This window comes from Pogonomyrmex barbatus, unplaced genomic scaffold (genome assembly GCF_055798465.1).
Source record: "Pogonomyrmex barbatus isolate J1 unplaced genomic scaffold, ASM5579846v1 scaffold14, whole genome shotgun sequence".
Lineage (NCBI taxonomy): Eukaryota > Metazoa > Arthropoda > Insecta > Hymenoptera > Formicidae > Pogonomyrmex > Pogonomyrmex barbatus.
This window is the reverse complement of record NW_028297110.1, coordinates 7,738,184-7,751,628: the sequence shown is the minus strand read 5'-3', so window position 1 is coordinate 7,751,628 and position 13,445 is coordinate 7,738,184. Positions and strand designations below refer to the sequence as shown.

At 39.1% G+C, this 13,445-nt stretch overlaps 1 protein-coding gene across 6 annotated transcripts in view; it reads right to left on the bottom strand.

Annotated features, from left to right (window-relative positions):
* Positions 1–13,445, bottom strand: part of LOC148937469 (forkhead box protein O-like) — a 78,970-nt gene that overhangs the window by 26,827 nt on the left and 38,698 nt on the right. For 3 of the 6 annotated variants that reach the window (XM_089073243.1, XM_089073244.1, XM_089073245.1), the window contains 2 exons: positions 7,113–7,299; positions 5,980–6,078 (listed from right to left, as the gene is read on the bottom strand). The exons of 2 other annotated variants lie outside the window; for them this stretch is intronic. In XM_089073243.1, the coding sequence (XP_088929369.1) occupies positions 7,153–7,299 (147 nt within the window). In that variant the 3' untranslated portion in view covers positions 5,980–6,078; positions 7,113–7,152. Of the gene's footprint in view, positions 1–5,969; positions 6,079–7,112; positions 7,300–13,445 lie in introns of those variants that run through there. One more of the 6 variants, XM_089073247.1, reaches the window with a different exon arrangement.

The window sequence follows — 13,445 nt, the reverse complement described above, 5'->3', positions numbered from 1 at the left end:
ACACATGGCGCCGTAATGTCAGCGTCGTGATCGTACGTCACGAGTTTCCGCGGAAGAATAAATGGTCTTGTGTCACATGAGATGAATTAATTATCTCTTCCTGTTATTAGCATAAGAACTTCGTGCGCGCCGGCGTTTAAACAACGAGTGGCTGCTGCGCGTTTCTCTAGAAATTCCATCGAGTGTCTCAGAATAAGCGAGTGCGTAGTGTGACGTCGTCGAAATTCTGTGGACGTAAACGTTACAAAGGCATGCGAGCATGCGGACGAACCGTGCGCGGAGAAATTCCCGCGAGCTTTGACGTTGTAAACGAGTCGCGCAGCTTTTTTCGAGATTACCTTCCGGATTTCTGCGAGTGATGTTTATTAAGATTTAGCATCGAATCTAATTTTCCTCATTTCCTCAATACTCTCTGAAAAATAAACGTCTCGCAATTTTTGTCAACACTTGAACATTGACTTGTCCATGAGCCAATTTGACGCGAGTAATTTGTTAACCTATTTATTAGGTGTACAAAAAAGTTCTGAGCTTTTTTTTGTAAAATTCAATCTTTATTCAAAAACAAACAAAAAAATATTAATCAGCGAAATATTTCCCGTTTGTATCAACGACCTTTTACCATCTTTCGGGTAGCTTGCGAATTCCTTGACGATAGAAGCTCACCGGCTTCAAAGCGATAAAGTCATCAATGCGTTTTCGTATCTCTTCAAATCTCACGAAATGTGTATCAGTCAAATGATGCTGCAGCGATCGGAATAGATAGTAATCGGAAGGCGCCATGTCTAGGCTATACGCCGCGTGCGGGAAAAGTTCCCAGCCTAACGCAAAGATATGGTCCTAAGTTGCTTTCGCAACATGTGGTCGAGCATTGTCATGAAGCAAGATCACTTTACGACGTCCTTGGCCAGTAAATGGCCTCTTTTCTTCTAATGCATCGCTCAAATTGGTCAATTGTTGTTGGTAGCAGTCTGCCATGATTGTTTCACATTGTTTCCCGGTTGTAACAACTCGTAATACAACACACCTTTCCAATCCCACCAGATACAGAGCAAAATCTTGGCGTGGATATTGGGCTTTGGCGTCGATGTCGAAGGTTGACCAGGGTCAACCCATGATTTTCTACGTTTAGGGTTATCATAAAGAATCCACTTTTCATCGCCTGTAATGATTTTGTGCAGAAAATCTTTTTTCCGGAACTTTGAAAGCAAAGTGAGTGCAGTGTCACACCGACGATTTTTGTTGTCTTCGGACAATTCATGCGGAACCTATCTGCCTTCCTTCTGAACTTTTCCCATCGTATGTAAACGTACGGAAATGGTTTGCTGCGTAACGCCAAGCTGTTCTGCAAGCTCCTTTTCAATTTGCGCAGAGTTTATATCCAGTAGTGCTTGCAATTCGTCCATTTCAATCTTTTAAGGGCGTCCAGCACGCGGTTCATCTTCAAGACTGAAATCTCCTTGGCGAAATTTTTAATACCATCTTTTACATGTAATATGACTTACAGCGTTCTCTCCATATGCAGCACAAATCATTGCAGTGGCTTCAGCAGCATTTTTCTTCAGATGAAACGCGAAGTGGATGGAAAATCGAATATGCTCTTTTGTTATTGCCATCGTGAACACTACTGATTTTTGAGGTTATGTGCAAATGCCACCGTATGGCATTTTAGAAGGCCAAATGTCAACGCTTTAAAATCGCAAAAGGGCGAGAAGATATATAAAATTTAAATTGTTATTTCGGTTGTATGAAATCTAAAGCTCAGAACTTTTTTGTACACCTAATACAAATTGCCAAATGTAAAACTTTACTTTCGAGAGTCGTGACATGCGCAACTTAACATTTTCATCCTCATTCCAAATAGAGGAGGAAGGAGCGCACTGAAAAATAACGCGATGGAAAAACGGGACGCCCCGTATACCCATTCACAATTATCGCGGCAAATTGAACCAATGACGGTAAACAATGCGGGACTCGCGTAACACCGCGTGTTTACTCGATTAAAACACGCGTAATGGCGCCGCTCGTCTAACGACTTGCATAAATCCATTCGCGCGTTTCCCGCCGCCGCGGCCGTTGCCGGTGCACGAGATATCAACAAAACGGAGAACCACTGCGCCAACCTCCAATCGCCCGCGATGATGACGTCAACCTCTCCTTGCGTCTACATCGCGTCCGAGAGAGCGTATCGTCGTATCGTTGTATCGTTGCACTTGCAGCAGCGCGGTCGCACATGCGCCACCGAATACAGCGGGGGCGAGCGGGTGCGCGCGTACTTTCGCATCGCTCGTCGCCGATCGTCGCGGAAAAGAAATTCTATCTTGACACGAACATTTGGCACGTCGAGACACGATAGACAGTCGCGATGTGCAAAATACCCGCCGCGTGTTACAAATAAATATTAAATGGGATCCATTAGTATAAAAAATAAAAAATAAAAATTGTTATTTTATTTCTTTTACATCTTTATAAATTTTATATATATATATATATATATATATATATATATATATGATACACACAATAGATAGAAAAAAATTTAAAGACTATTACTTGATATATTTGTCAATAAATTAGTATCAATTTTTTAGTTAGATTAAAGAATATGTATTATTATTGTTATTATACAAATTTATTATACAAATTTGTGGATGGAAAATTTGAAATTTTATGTCGGAGAAAAAGTCGCATTTTTTAAGGAAATCATAACTAAATCGTAAAAAATGTTATGTTTCCCGCGGATATGGTAAATTGTTAGATAATGATGATATTATGCAAACAAAATACAATGTTTTCCGTTAATTATGCTATACGAACGTTGTTTATGTAGTGCGATAGTTTTTCCTTGAACAAAAAAATATGAGCAATAAGTTAAGTATTATACTAGTTCGCCAATATAAAGTGGTGACTCTTGATAAAGATTGCAAAATCGCGACCAACGTAGATCGGTGACGCGTGCATCTTATCAAGGAATAACATCTCACGATTGGCGATATCCATTTACGACACTAAATAACTATCGTGTCATCATAAATCAACATTTAGTAAGAATTAAAGTACCGCTGTTTACTACGTTGCTTCAATTAAATGCTTCATTTATAAGACGTATCTTATTAAAATATGAACTGAATCTCGGGAATTATACAAACAAAATAATTGCAATCGCTTTTAGTGTTACTTTTTGTCAATATTTATTCATAACTCGTTATTCTTATTCGTTTGACATTTATTTCCATCCCATGAATAAAATTATTTGAAAATTATTTAATTGTGACATGTTATGACATCAGCATGACATGTTATCAACAACATATGCTTTGAATAAAAAAGAGAATGTTCATAAATTAATTCACATTAGAAAAAACTCTATGTTTCTAATCCAAGGTTGACTAAAACTTTTCTAATTTTTTTCTGTCTTGAACAAATTAATTAAATCATCGTTTTCGACAACGACACTGTCAATTATTTAAACGATGCCATCGTATTCTTAGTGCGATTCACTTCGATAAATCCATGTATCAATTTACAATCATGCAAATCGGAATGTCAAGAAGATACAGACACCCCGTAGATCTGCGCACGCAATTCTGGCAACCGTGATACCGTGGCATGCATGAGTGTATGTGTATTTGTGTATATGTATGTGCATCTGCCATACATGCTACCGACTATTAATACGTAGCGAGATAATATATTTAGACGTTTCCTCGGCGACGTCTCGCGAGGCACAACTTTCTTCAAGGCAGAAAAGACCGACGGCCGCTGGCTGTCGGCGCGCGCCAGGTAGGGATCAAGTATTTTGCGCAGTTAACCCGCGCGTCTTCACGGACAATATCGTTACAAGACTTTGCCGAAGAAGAAATAATTACACTCCGGGCTTTCGCCGTCCAATGAAAAATTTACTCTACGAATTGATAGGTTGATGAAATTCGACAAATTTACGAATCGCGAGTATGGAATGTCGCACAAGGCGCTTAAGGTATTACCGTAGGTATGCCCGTATTGCAAAATTTAAATCGATGTCCCTTGATATTTTCACGATCTTACTCCATCTGCATAATCGGAATAAATACGCCGCGAAGACGCAAGACCGGTATTAAAAGACCTTAGCGAAGAAAGTAAATTTCGCTAACAGTGAAAATTGCGAAACCGAGCAATCAGAATGCAAATTACGAGTCACGCAAGTCGTGTCGGATTCACCGAAACAGTCGCTTTTACGAATCCGCCGAGTGTATAAATCAATAATACCCTCCGAACGACGCGAATTTCATTAATTGAAAATTGCGAGTAGGAGAGAAAGACAGCCGCGCAGAACCGACCGGAATGCAAATCGTCCAACTAGCGCCGTAAGTAACATCCATTAAGTCGCGATCGTCGTCATTTTCAGGCAAGAAACGTTCGACGTGTCGTAAGTGAAATATGAAAAATAGCCGAGCACCTTTTCTCGAACCCGTGATTAATCCCGCGCTTACTTTTTTCCGAATGCGGCGCACCTTCAACGCCGAAGTCTCGCGCGATCTACATCGTAAAATAATACACGAATCACACGAATCATTTATTTAATGATACATAATATAATATAATATAATATATAAATTATAATTAATATATAATTATATATTAATATATAAATTAATGTAATGTATATAAATTCGTTGGTATGTAAGTTCGTACATTCTTGCACTTCCTTTCGATTCGAGGTTTACGTGTAACGCACATGATAACGACATTCGTTGGGTGAGTTTTCGCGGCACGTAAGAGCACAAAACGCACGAATTGAAACATGCTCTCCGGCCGCTCTTTTTTTCTCTCTTTTCTGGAACGCAGGTCCGATTACCTGGCGCACAGTGTTGCACGGAAAGAATATCGGATGCCCGGGAGCTTCGCGGAGCGACGAGAATGCGCTGCGGTAGATTATTCGCTGCGTTACTCGATGAAAATTTTCGGTCTGAAATTTCTCAACTTTCAACTATCATCTCTCAGCTTTCAATCCTCAAACTCCACTCTCAGCGCCAAGCATCAGTCGTATGTGCCGACTCTTTCAGTTTCCGAATATAAATGACGCGCTTACGCGCTTTACGCGAAGATAACGAGAGCTCGTCGAATTTCTATTCTACTCGAAATATAATTTTCGACAAAGATGCACGAAAACTTTCGATTAAATAAGAACTGAAAAAGTATCGGCGAGCTTTACGGCGGAGCGGAAGCGCAGCTGCAAGTGCATCTTACGTCACTCTTCGGAAACTTGCGTAACGCGCAGCGACGCAGAGAATACGCGCGATTAATGACTCGTCGATGTTAATCGCTTAGGCATCATGACGTCCGCGTAATCGTTTATCACGGGATCGAACTTAATATCGATGCTAATTTGTTTCTTGTACATTGCCATCGCCATCGCCGTCGCCGCGGTATTAGTCTGCGAAACGCGACTGCGTTACGTTGTACAGCCCGATCGACCACGCTTGCAATTTCTCTTCATTTGACACTGTCCGGGAGGACTCTCCGCGCCAATTCAATTAAAGGAAGCGAAATACGGACAAAGAAAAGCGTCTTCTCGTCCCCATCGTCTACGGGGTGTCCCGGAAGTCGAGTGTCTCGCTCTCGAATTTTCTAACGTTCCTTCTTGTCGATAATTCAATACGAAGACATTTTCGTCACGCAGTTTGCGCAGAATTTGCAATATCGAGTATATTAAAATAAGTAACGAATGTGTCACTAATTCGTACAAATTTAATTCAAGTGAAAAAATTAAGTTTAAATTTGATTTAAAAATTTCGTCCTACTCATTCATATGTTCATTGTAGCCTTCTCATTTTTAACTATCTATATATAGCAACTTAAGAGATATAGGAATTTGCGATGTTTTTTCTTAAACGTATGTGATAGTTCTCCACACATACGCATACTCTATTCTCTATCATATTCCGTTTCCAAGGCGATCTATTTATGATTATTGATAAAACTCTACTTACCGACGTAAAATAATCATCTTATCGCGCCGCGATTACGAATATCGATAACAATGATCTTTTTCCTCGTTGTGATATTGAAAAATTCCATCAACAGATAATGCGAACTTACCTGAAACAAAAAGAAAGAAAATCATAATTATATCATATTTCGTTAAATAAACGGTCTAATTAATAAAAAAAATCCATAGTTGCATTATAAGTTTTTCAAAATGTTAAAGCGACATGAACCCAATATTCTTATCGCACAACGACAAATTTCATTGCGATTCATTAGCTAATTATATTTAAATATTTCACAAATATGTGCGCGAGAGAACGCGCATTTAGCATGACCAACGAGAGAGAGAGAGAGAGAGAGAGAGAGAGAGAGAGAGAGAGAGATACGGAATTCGGCAGCAGTTATTAAATTTATCGGTTAAAAGTGCACGCACATAAAAACATGTATCGATAATTTATCTTTATTACAAGTATTTATCCAATATCATTTATTCAATGTCCATCGCACATATATAATGTATTATTTACGTAAATAACATTCCGCGCTTGGGTGTAATTTATGTAAATATTCCGGTAATATTTGTATTCAATGGACAATACTTTTATATTAAATGAGATAGTTCGCGGTCGTATTTTTACAACTTCAAAAATTGTCAATTTGGAAAAGCTAGTTTTAATATTAACGAAAAACAATTTTCGTTAATAACATTTCGTGACGTTTTAAAAATCGAATATTGAATGTTAGTATAAGAGGCCTACATGTTCAAAAGAGTTCAACGCATCTACGCTCGAGCGAACGGTTATTTCTCTTTCCGCATAAAACTCAGTTTTCAGATTCAATTGCGTCTTACAAACGCAATGGAGATATGACACTCTTGCTCCACTGACCATGTTTCACGATGAATCACATTTTACTGCTTATTATACGACCAGGAAGCGAGAAGTAACAGGGCGAACACGATCGAGTTCGGGAGCCTTGCCAGTGCTCCGGGATACGGATCGCCTCTCATTTCTCCATTTTGCGAGTTTAAACAAAGCCGAGAGACGAAAAAGAAAGGAAAAGGAAAAAAAACGGCGTCGATGAGCCTAGAGGGGAAAACCTCCTCCTCACACTCTTTCGCGCAGCTGCCGGTCGGGGATACTTACGAGGGGATGTAATCGCGTAGTAATTTCCTCATGAGCTTCCTTACTGCCTCCCCCCCTCGCTGTCTCCCTCATCCTTGCACGGAGAGAGAACGCACTTGGACCGGGCCCAGTTGGCCCGAATTCTTCGATTCACGCTTTTGCCAACAAATGGCATAAGGCGCAACGAAGGCGATGCCGGCACTTTCTTCTAATAAAGACATAAGAAACTTTGTAGATCGCGATCCGGTTACTGCCCGTCCCCTAGCAGACCAGCGACGAGCATCGTTCTAATTCAATAACGTTTCATCACGAGTCTTCCAGTTGTAATCCCGGCTGGACGAAAAGAGATCGGACACTGACTTCAACAATTAGCTTTTGGATTATTTATAAAGGAGACGCTGAAAATTATTTCCATCTTTTAAAAGATGTAAAAATCAACTCTATAAATATATCAGATAGAAAACGTAAAATCGTCGCTAGTGCAAGATTAGATTTTGTATGTATATCACATCTCTTAATATTATACTTTATATTACGTAATAATTAATATTAGGTCACATGTATTTTTAATTATACGCAATAGAATAAACGTATAGATTTAGACGTCGCATAATCTCTAATTAAATTTATCTGGAAACTATACTATATTATACCACTGTATACAAATTCTGTGCAAATTCATTCATATCTACTTTGTGGTTTCTCTTTTTCCCCTCTCATTCAATTACAACCGTGAGGCGGTAAAGAAATGCGGTCAGAAATGTCGAGTGATGGATCTATTCTTAAATATACAACCGCGCCCTTCTCCGCATCATGTCAGATTGCAACTCGCTCGCACTCGGTCGCAACCGGTTCGAAAATGTAGAGGTTGCCTCTGAAATCAGGGCAGCAGAAGACCGTCAAGCGTCAGACGTCGAGAAACGCAACATACGAGTATCATTATGCAATATGCTTTTTAATCTTGTCACGGCTGCATTGTGTACGTATAAGCAACAAGGTTACACGTGGATATTTAAATTATTCACACATTATAGTGAGACACCTAAGTTCTATATATATATATATATATATATATACATACCTCAAGTTGAATCGACAACGATACTTACAGTGATAAAGAAAATAATTGTGGAATGCACTATTCGTACAATAAACGAAGCTGTAATGTTGCGATACGAAGGCGATAAAATACTATAAATAGAACTCGATCGCGCTTAATTGTATGTTATTGCCGTTCGTTTTCGCTCGACTAACACGTGTCGCGTTCGTGTCTATGTATATCATAATAGACACGAACTGACACTTCGTGCCATACCCACATACTCACATACACACATACATACCCATTCTAATATTGTTTTATTTCAATATATTTATAAATTTATAAATTTTTATTTTATTGTAAGAATATGAAATTCGGACATGTATATAGTTCAATTATCATTATTATAGCGAAAGAAGCGATACAGGAGAAAAATTAATCGAAATAACATAACGAAAATTAAAAAAAAAATTAAATAATGAGAAATTAACGAGCAAAAAATTTAATTTAAAGAAAAGCATATTCGATTCTTGAATAGAGTATATAACTTCAGAATCTCCTCGTAACACTATACTTTACAAAAGATAATCAGATTATGGGAGGGCACAAGCATCAAATTAATACCCAACGTCTGGAACGGAAACGATTCGACAAGTTTACATCAACTTCCGAAATGGGAGTTTCGTAAATCAGACCGTTTACATGGACCCAACGCGACTGGTTTCATTGTGGCGATGCCCTTAGTAGGCCTTAATCCACCGCGGGCGGCAATTAAGACGCATATCGACCGATGATTGCCCGTCTTTATGGCCGTTTTAACAGCCTGTGCGGCGCGACACGAACCGACCACGTTCGCCTCACGTGTGTAATTTGTGCGGGCCGCGCATTGCTCCGTTGACACGCGCGTGAACACTCGTGTGAACAGTCGTGAATATCCTACCTGAATCGCGAAACGAAAATTCGGTTCGAGGGCGAATTCCGTTGTTTCTCGCGCGAAACGAAAGTTGCGACGACGAGGCGAAATCTCGCCACCCCGTTCAGACTTTACGAACCATCGCGCTTAATCGCTTGAGCCGGCTCTATCGCGCCGTTTTATCGAGCATGTATCGAATGTCCGGTTTTGTTAGACGACGCGCCGTTGAGTCGACGAGCAGGACGGCGAGGAATGCGGGATAGCGCCGAAAGTAGCGCCGGTGTAACAAAATAGAAACGGGAAATATATATCTCATTCGTTCAGTTCGCCACAAATCTCTATGTTTTCTGATCAACGTCGTATTCCGCGCTTTCACGCCGTGATATTCTATCACGACGTTTCGTTATTTTTATTCCCTCGCAAACGTTATTCTACACAAAGGATACCGTTTGCACGCGCGGGGAAACATTCTATTTTTATCCGAATTCCAACAGACGTCCGAAAACAGCCGCCATAATTTATTTCGATGCGTGTGCGTGTGCTGTAATGCTCGTCTCTAATTAACAATTGCTATTTATTTGCATGTAAAATCGGAGCCTGAGCGTTGTCAAGCTTGGGTCAAATGAATCGTCGAATTTTAATTTATTCGGCTGAATTATTTTAATTATCAATGCGCACAGCCTCCGCGGTTGCCGCGGCAGCGCGGGAGAAATGACAAACCGCTATAAGGTTCATCGGTGTGTGGCATAATTTGCCACACGAAGAGCGGCGGCATGGCGCGCGCGCAGGTATAATGCAAGTAATTAAATAAATAATCAACTGTAATAGCAAAAAGTTCCGCCCCACGACCGTAAACAATTAAAACGATTCGGCTGCGCAAATTAAAATTCGATATTTCGTTTACACAGACGGAGCTCACCACTATATGGGGTGAAATCATCCAAATTCGCGGAAAAACACGCGATTGGGCCAATTTTATCGGTTTTTGCGTTACGCGATCCTTTACCCCGTTCTTATTTTTCCTCACGAATTAACACGCAAAAATTGGTTTTCCCCTCGTTAATAATTATCTTCTTATTTTCCCGCGTGTGATTGAACACAGAAAAATATCGCGTTCTTCCAGTTTGCAATTTTTTTTAATAATTAAACGAGTTTTCTCATATCGAGTTTGTCCATGCGAACCGCGGACAAGTTCCAGCGGCGGGGTAAATAGCGAAAATGAACCTCGTCTTAGATCACTTAAGTGGTTACAGTAATGTACTTAGCCACATTTAACTTGATCATGTTGCGTTGAAGGGCTTCGTCGGGGAAAAAGAGTTAATTTACAAGACCAGCCGCAAGGCTTCGGCGTTACACTTCGAAGAGCTTCCGCAATCTGCATGAAAATTCTGTACAGTAGCTCGTTAACCGTTTAAGTTTGGGTTAACGTTTGCGTTTTGCACCGCGAAATAATTTCAAACGACGGGATTGTTTTAACGTTATTAACATAATATTGCTTAACACAGAATTAACGCGAGCAGAAGCGATTGAAAATTTCAAAAGGCAATTATTCAATTGAATAAAATAAAAATTAAAAATTGTTAAATGAGATTCATTTCATTCCCAGATTACGTTCGGGTACACGCAAATCGTAAATTTTTACTTTGGAATTATCTAATTAATTTATTAATTTCATTTAATTAATTTTATCGTATTTTTTTCAATGATTTTCAAGACCACGAGATACGCGCGCGCTGACTCTATTTGGTAGAGAAGCATCCGTACGGAAGGATTAAAACGCGGGGGGAGGGGGGAGAGAGAATCGCCGAATTATCTGCACGATGGGAAATTAATTTTTAAGTCGACCCACCAACCACACCGAAAACATCCAATGTCCCGCCGGCACTCCTCGCGAAGGAAGACACGCACAACCGGGAGCCTCTTGCAGTATATTATCGAGCCGTTCGTTCCCAGCCGAAATGCAACAAGTTGCCCATTCGGGCCAAGTGCCTCCCGCCTCCCCGCCGCCCGTCCCGCGGCACCCGTGACGGGCCTGCAAAGGTACCCGTACAGATGCACTCGCAAACACACAGATACGCACGGGCATACGCGTGGTTCACCTGGCGTGTAGCATCATATATCGACTCTCCTCGACAAGAACGTGTGGAGAGTGCACTTTAGCGCTAATTCACAGGAATCCCTTTTTCATCGTGTCGATACTCGGCGATTCGTTATAGCGAGATGCGCCCAACGGGGCGCTCTACCCCAGTACGAAGTACTAAATTATGCCGAAATTTATATCGCACCCGCATAAAGTAATTAGTAGCATGTGAATCATAAAATTGTATGCAGCTCGAGCGTGCGCTTAATGCCAACTTCGAAATTCGCGTAAATAAATTATCTATGTATCTTAACTGGTAAAAAGAAAAATCTATCGAATGATGTAAGAGATACATTTAAAGAATAATGGGAAGAATGAAAATTAGATAACAATTATTTCAAATACTACATATAGATGCTATCACATTATTATTATATTACTCACTAGTATTTTGGGGTAAGAAATAAAAAATATTATTATTGTACATATTAAAAATTGTTAATTTATATCTGGAATTATTACGGTTACGAGCAGTGTACATAATAATCATGTCATTAATCTCCAGGCATAATTAACCTAAATAAATTTATATAATTAAATTTTTTATTCTAATTATTTCCAATGTAAATGGAAGAATGCAGTATATTTGCGTTTTTTGAAATATCGCGCGGATAACCGCAGACCGGAAATCTGCCAAGATCATCTTGCGGTATGATAATAATTATTTTTTTCCTCTTATCGGCGTTTTCACGCAGGTGAAGCGGCTGTCTTTTTCGACCGCATCTGCTCGATTTGTTTCTCTCCCGAATTTCCACGCAAAAAAATATACTTATAAAAATGTAATTTCGGAAATTAAAAAAATAATTTGAGTTTTTTGAAGAGAAACAATATTATGATAATTAAATATTACTGATACAGAAAATAATAGAAAATTATAAAATTTTTTACTTATTTTGTATATTAAACAGTCTATTTTATAATTATAAAATAACTAAGTATTATTTGTTCAAATATTTCGTACGCATACATATTTCTGTAAGAACAATCTCAAAGACAATTTAGTTAGATATTCCTCAGAACAAATGTACTATGCACAATTGAAAACAATCGTGTTTATTGTTGCGATTTATTGATGCGTTTATATCATTTTATGGTCCATTAGGACACCGTTAATAAAATTTAAATGATAAACACGAACTCTCTGGAAGAAACGCAAATAAATATAACATCGAAACATCGTTCCCAAATTTTACGATATTGCGAAAATGCAAATTATCAGTTTTCAAAAACGTAAAATCGAATGCTTCGCGCTGATTGTAAATCGCCATTGTTGAACGGGATAAAAGATGTGATATATGTCGATCGAGCACCTTGTATAACACAATGTAGGAATCTACGTCTCGCACAAAATACTTAGAATACATGGCGCTGAACATATATCAACATATTTATCATTTTTCATTCTACGTTTTCCTCGTATCTGACGTCGCTTATGAATTATTAAAAGCGTACATATCGGTCAACCGCTCGTGTTAGAATCGCTCATTAAAAATCCATGACCAGTAATGAGAAACGCGTAAATTTACAAGAATATAACGCACTTTCGTGCAAAGCTCAAACTTATGTACAATTAGTCGACTACCCCGTTAATTTTAACCGTATGTTAATTATATTATTAAATATTACATCCTATTTAATCATTAAAGTGAGCATTACTATTTCATATTACTAAAATTAGTTTATAATATTATAATATTATATCAACATCGATTTTATAATAATAAAATAGTAATTCTTGACGAATTCGTGTAGCTACAACAAAACTTGATCCGATTGCAACTTTGAATTAAAAATAATAAAATTTTTTGTGGCAATTATAACAAGCACAAATCACGAAAATCACGTATCTCAACTTTAACCGTATTTTATTTCAGACTAGCTCTAAAAAAAAATATGCTCACGATAGAGAGGAAAAGAGAAACAGAGAAAGAAGTACGCGAGTTTCTCTCGAAGTTACTGGACGTGGCAACTATGGTCAGTGCGATAACCCCTACGAAGTCTCGGCCGATAAAGAGCCGGTTATCTGCGAGCTGGTTATCGTCTTTTCTCCGTCTCTCTTTCCTCTTCTCTCGCTCGCACCTTCTCTCGTTCTCTTTCTCCTTCCACGGGGTCGCTCATCTCTCCCACCCCGGGTGACACATCCGCCATACCTCGGCCATAATCCGCCTGCCAATCGGATACCGCTCGTCAAATTCGCTGATGGAATACATTTCTGCACTTATCGAGAGCGTTAATGACTCGAGCCGCGGCCGGTCCGCT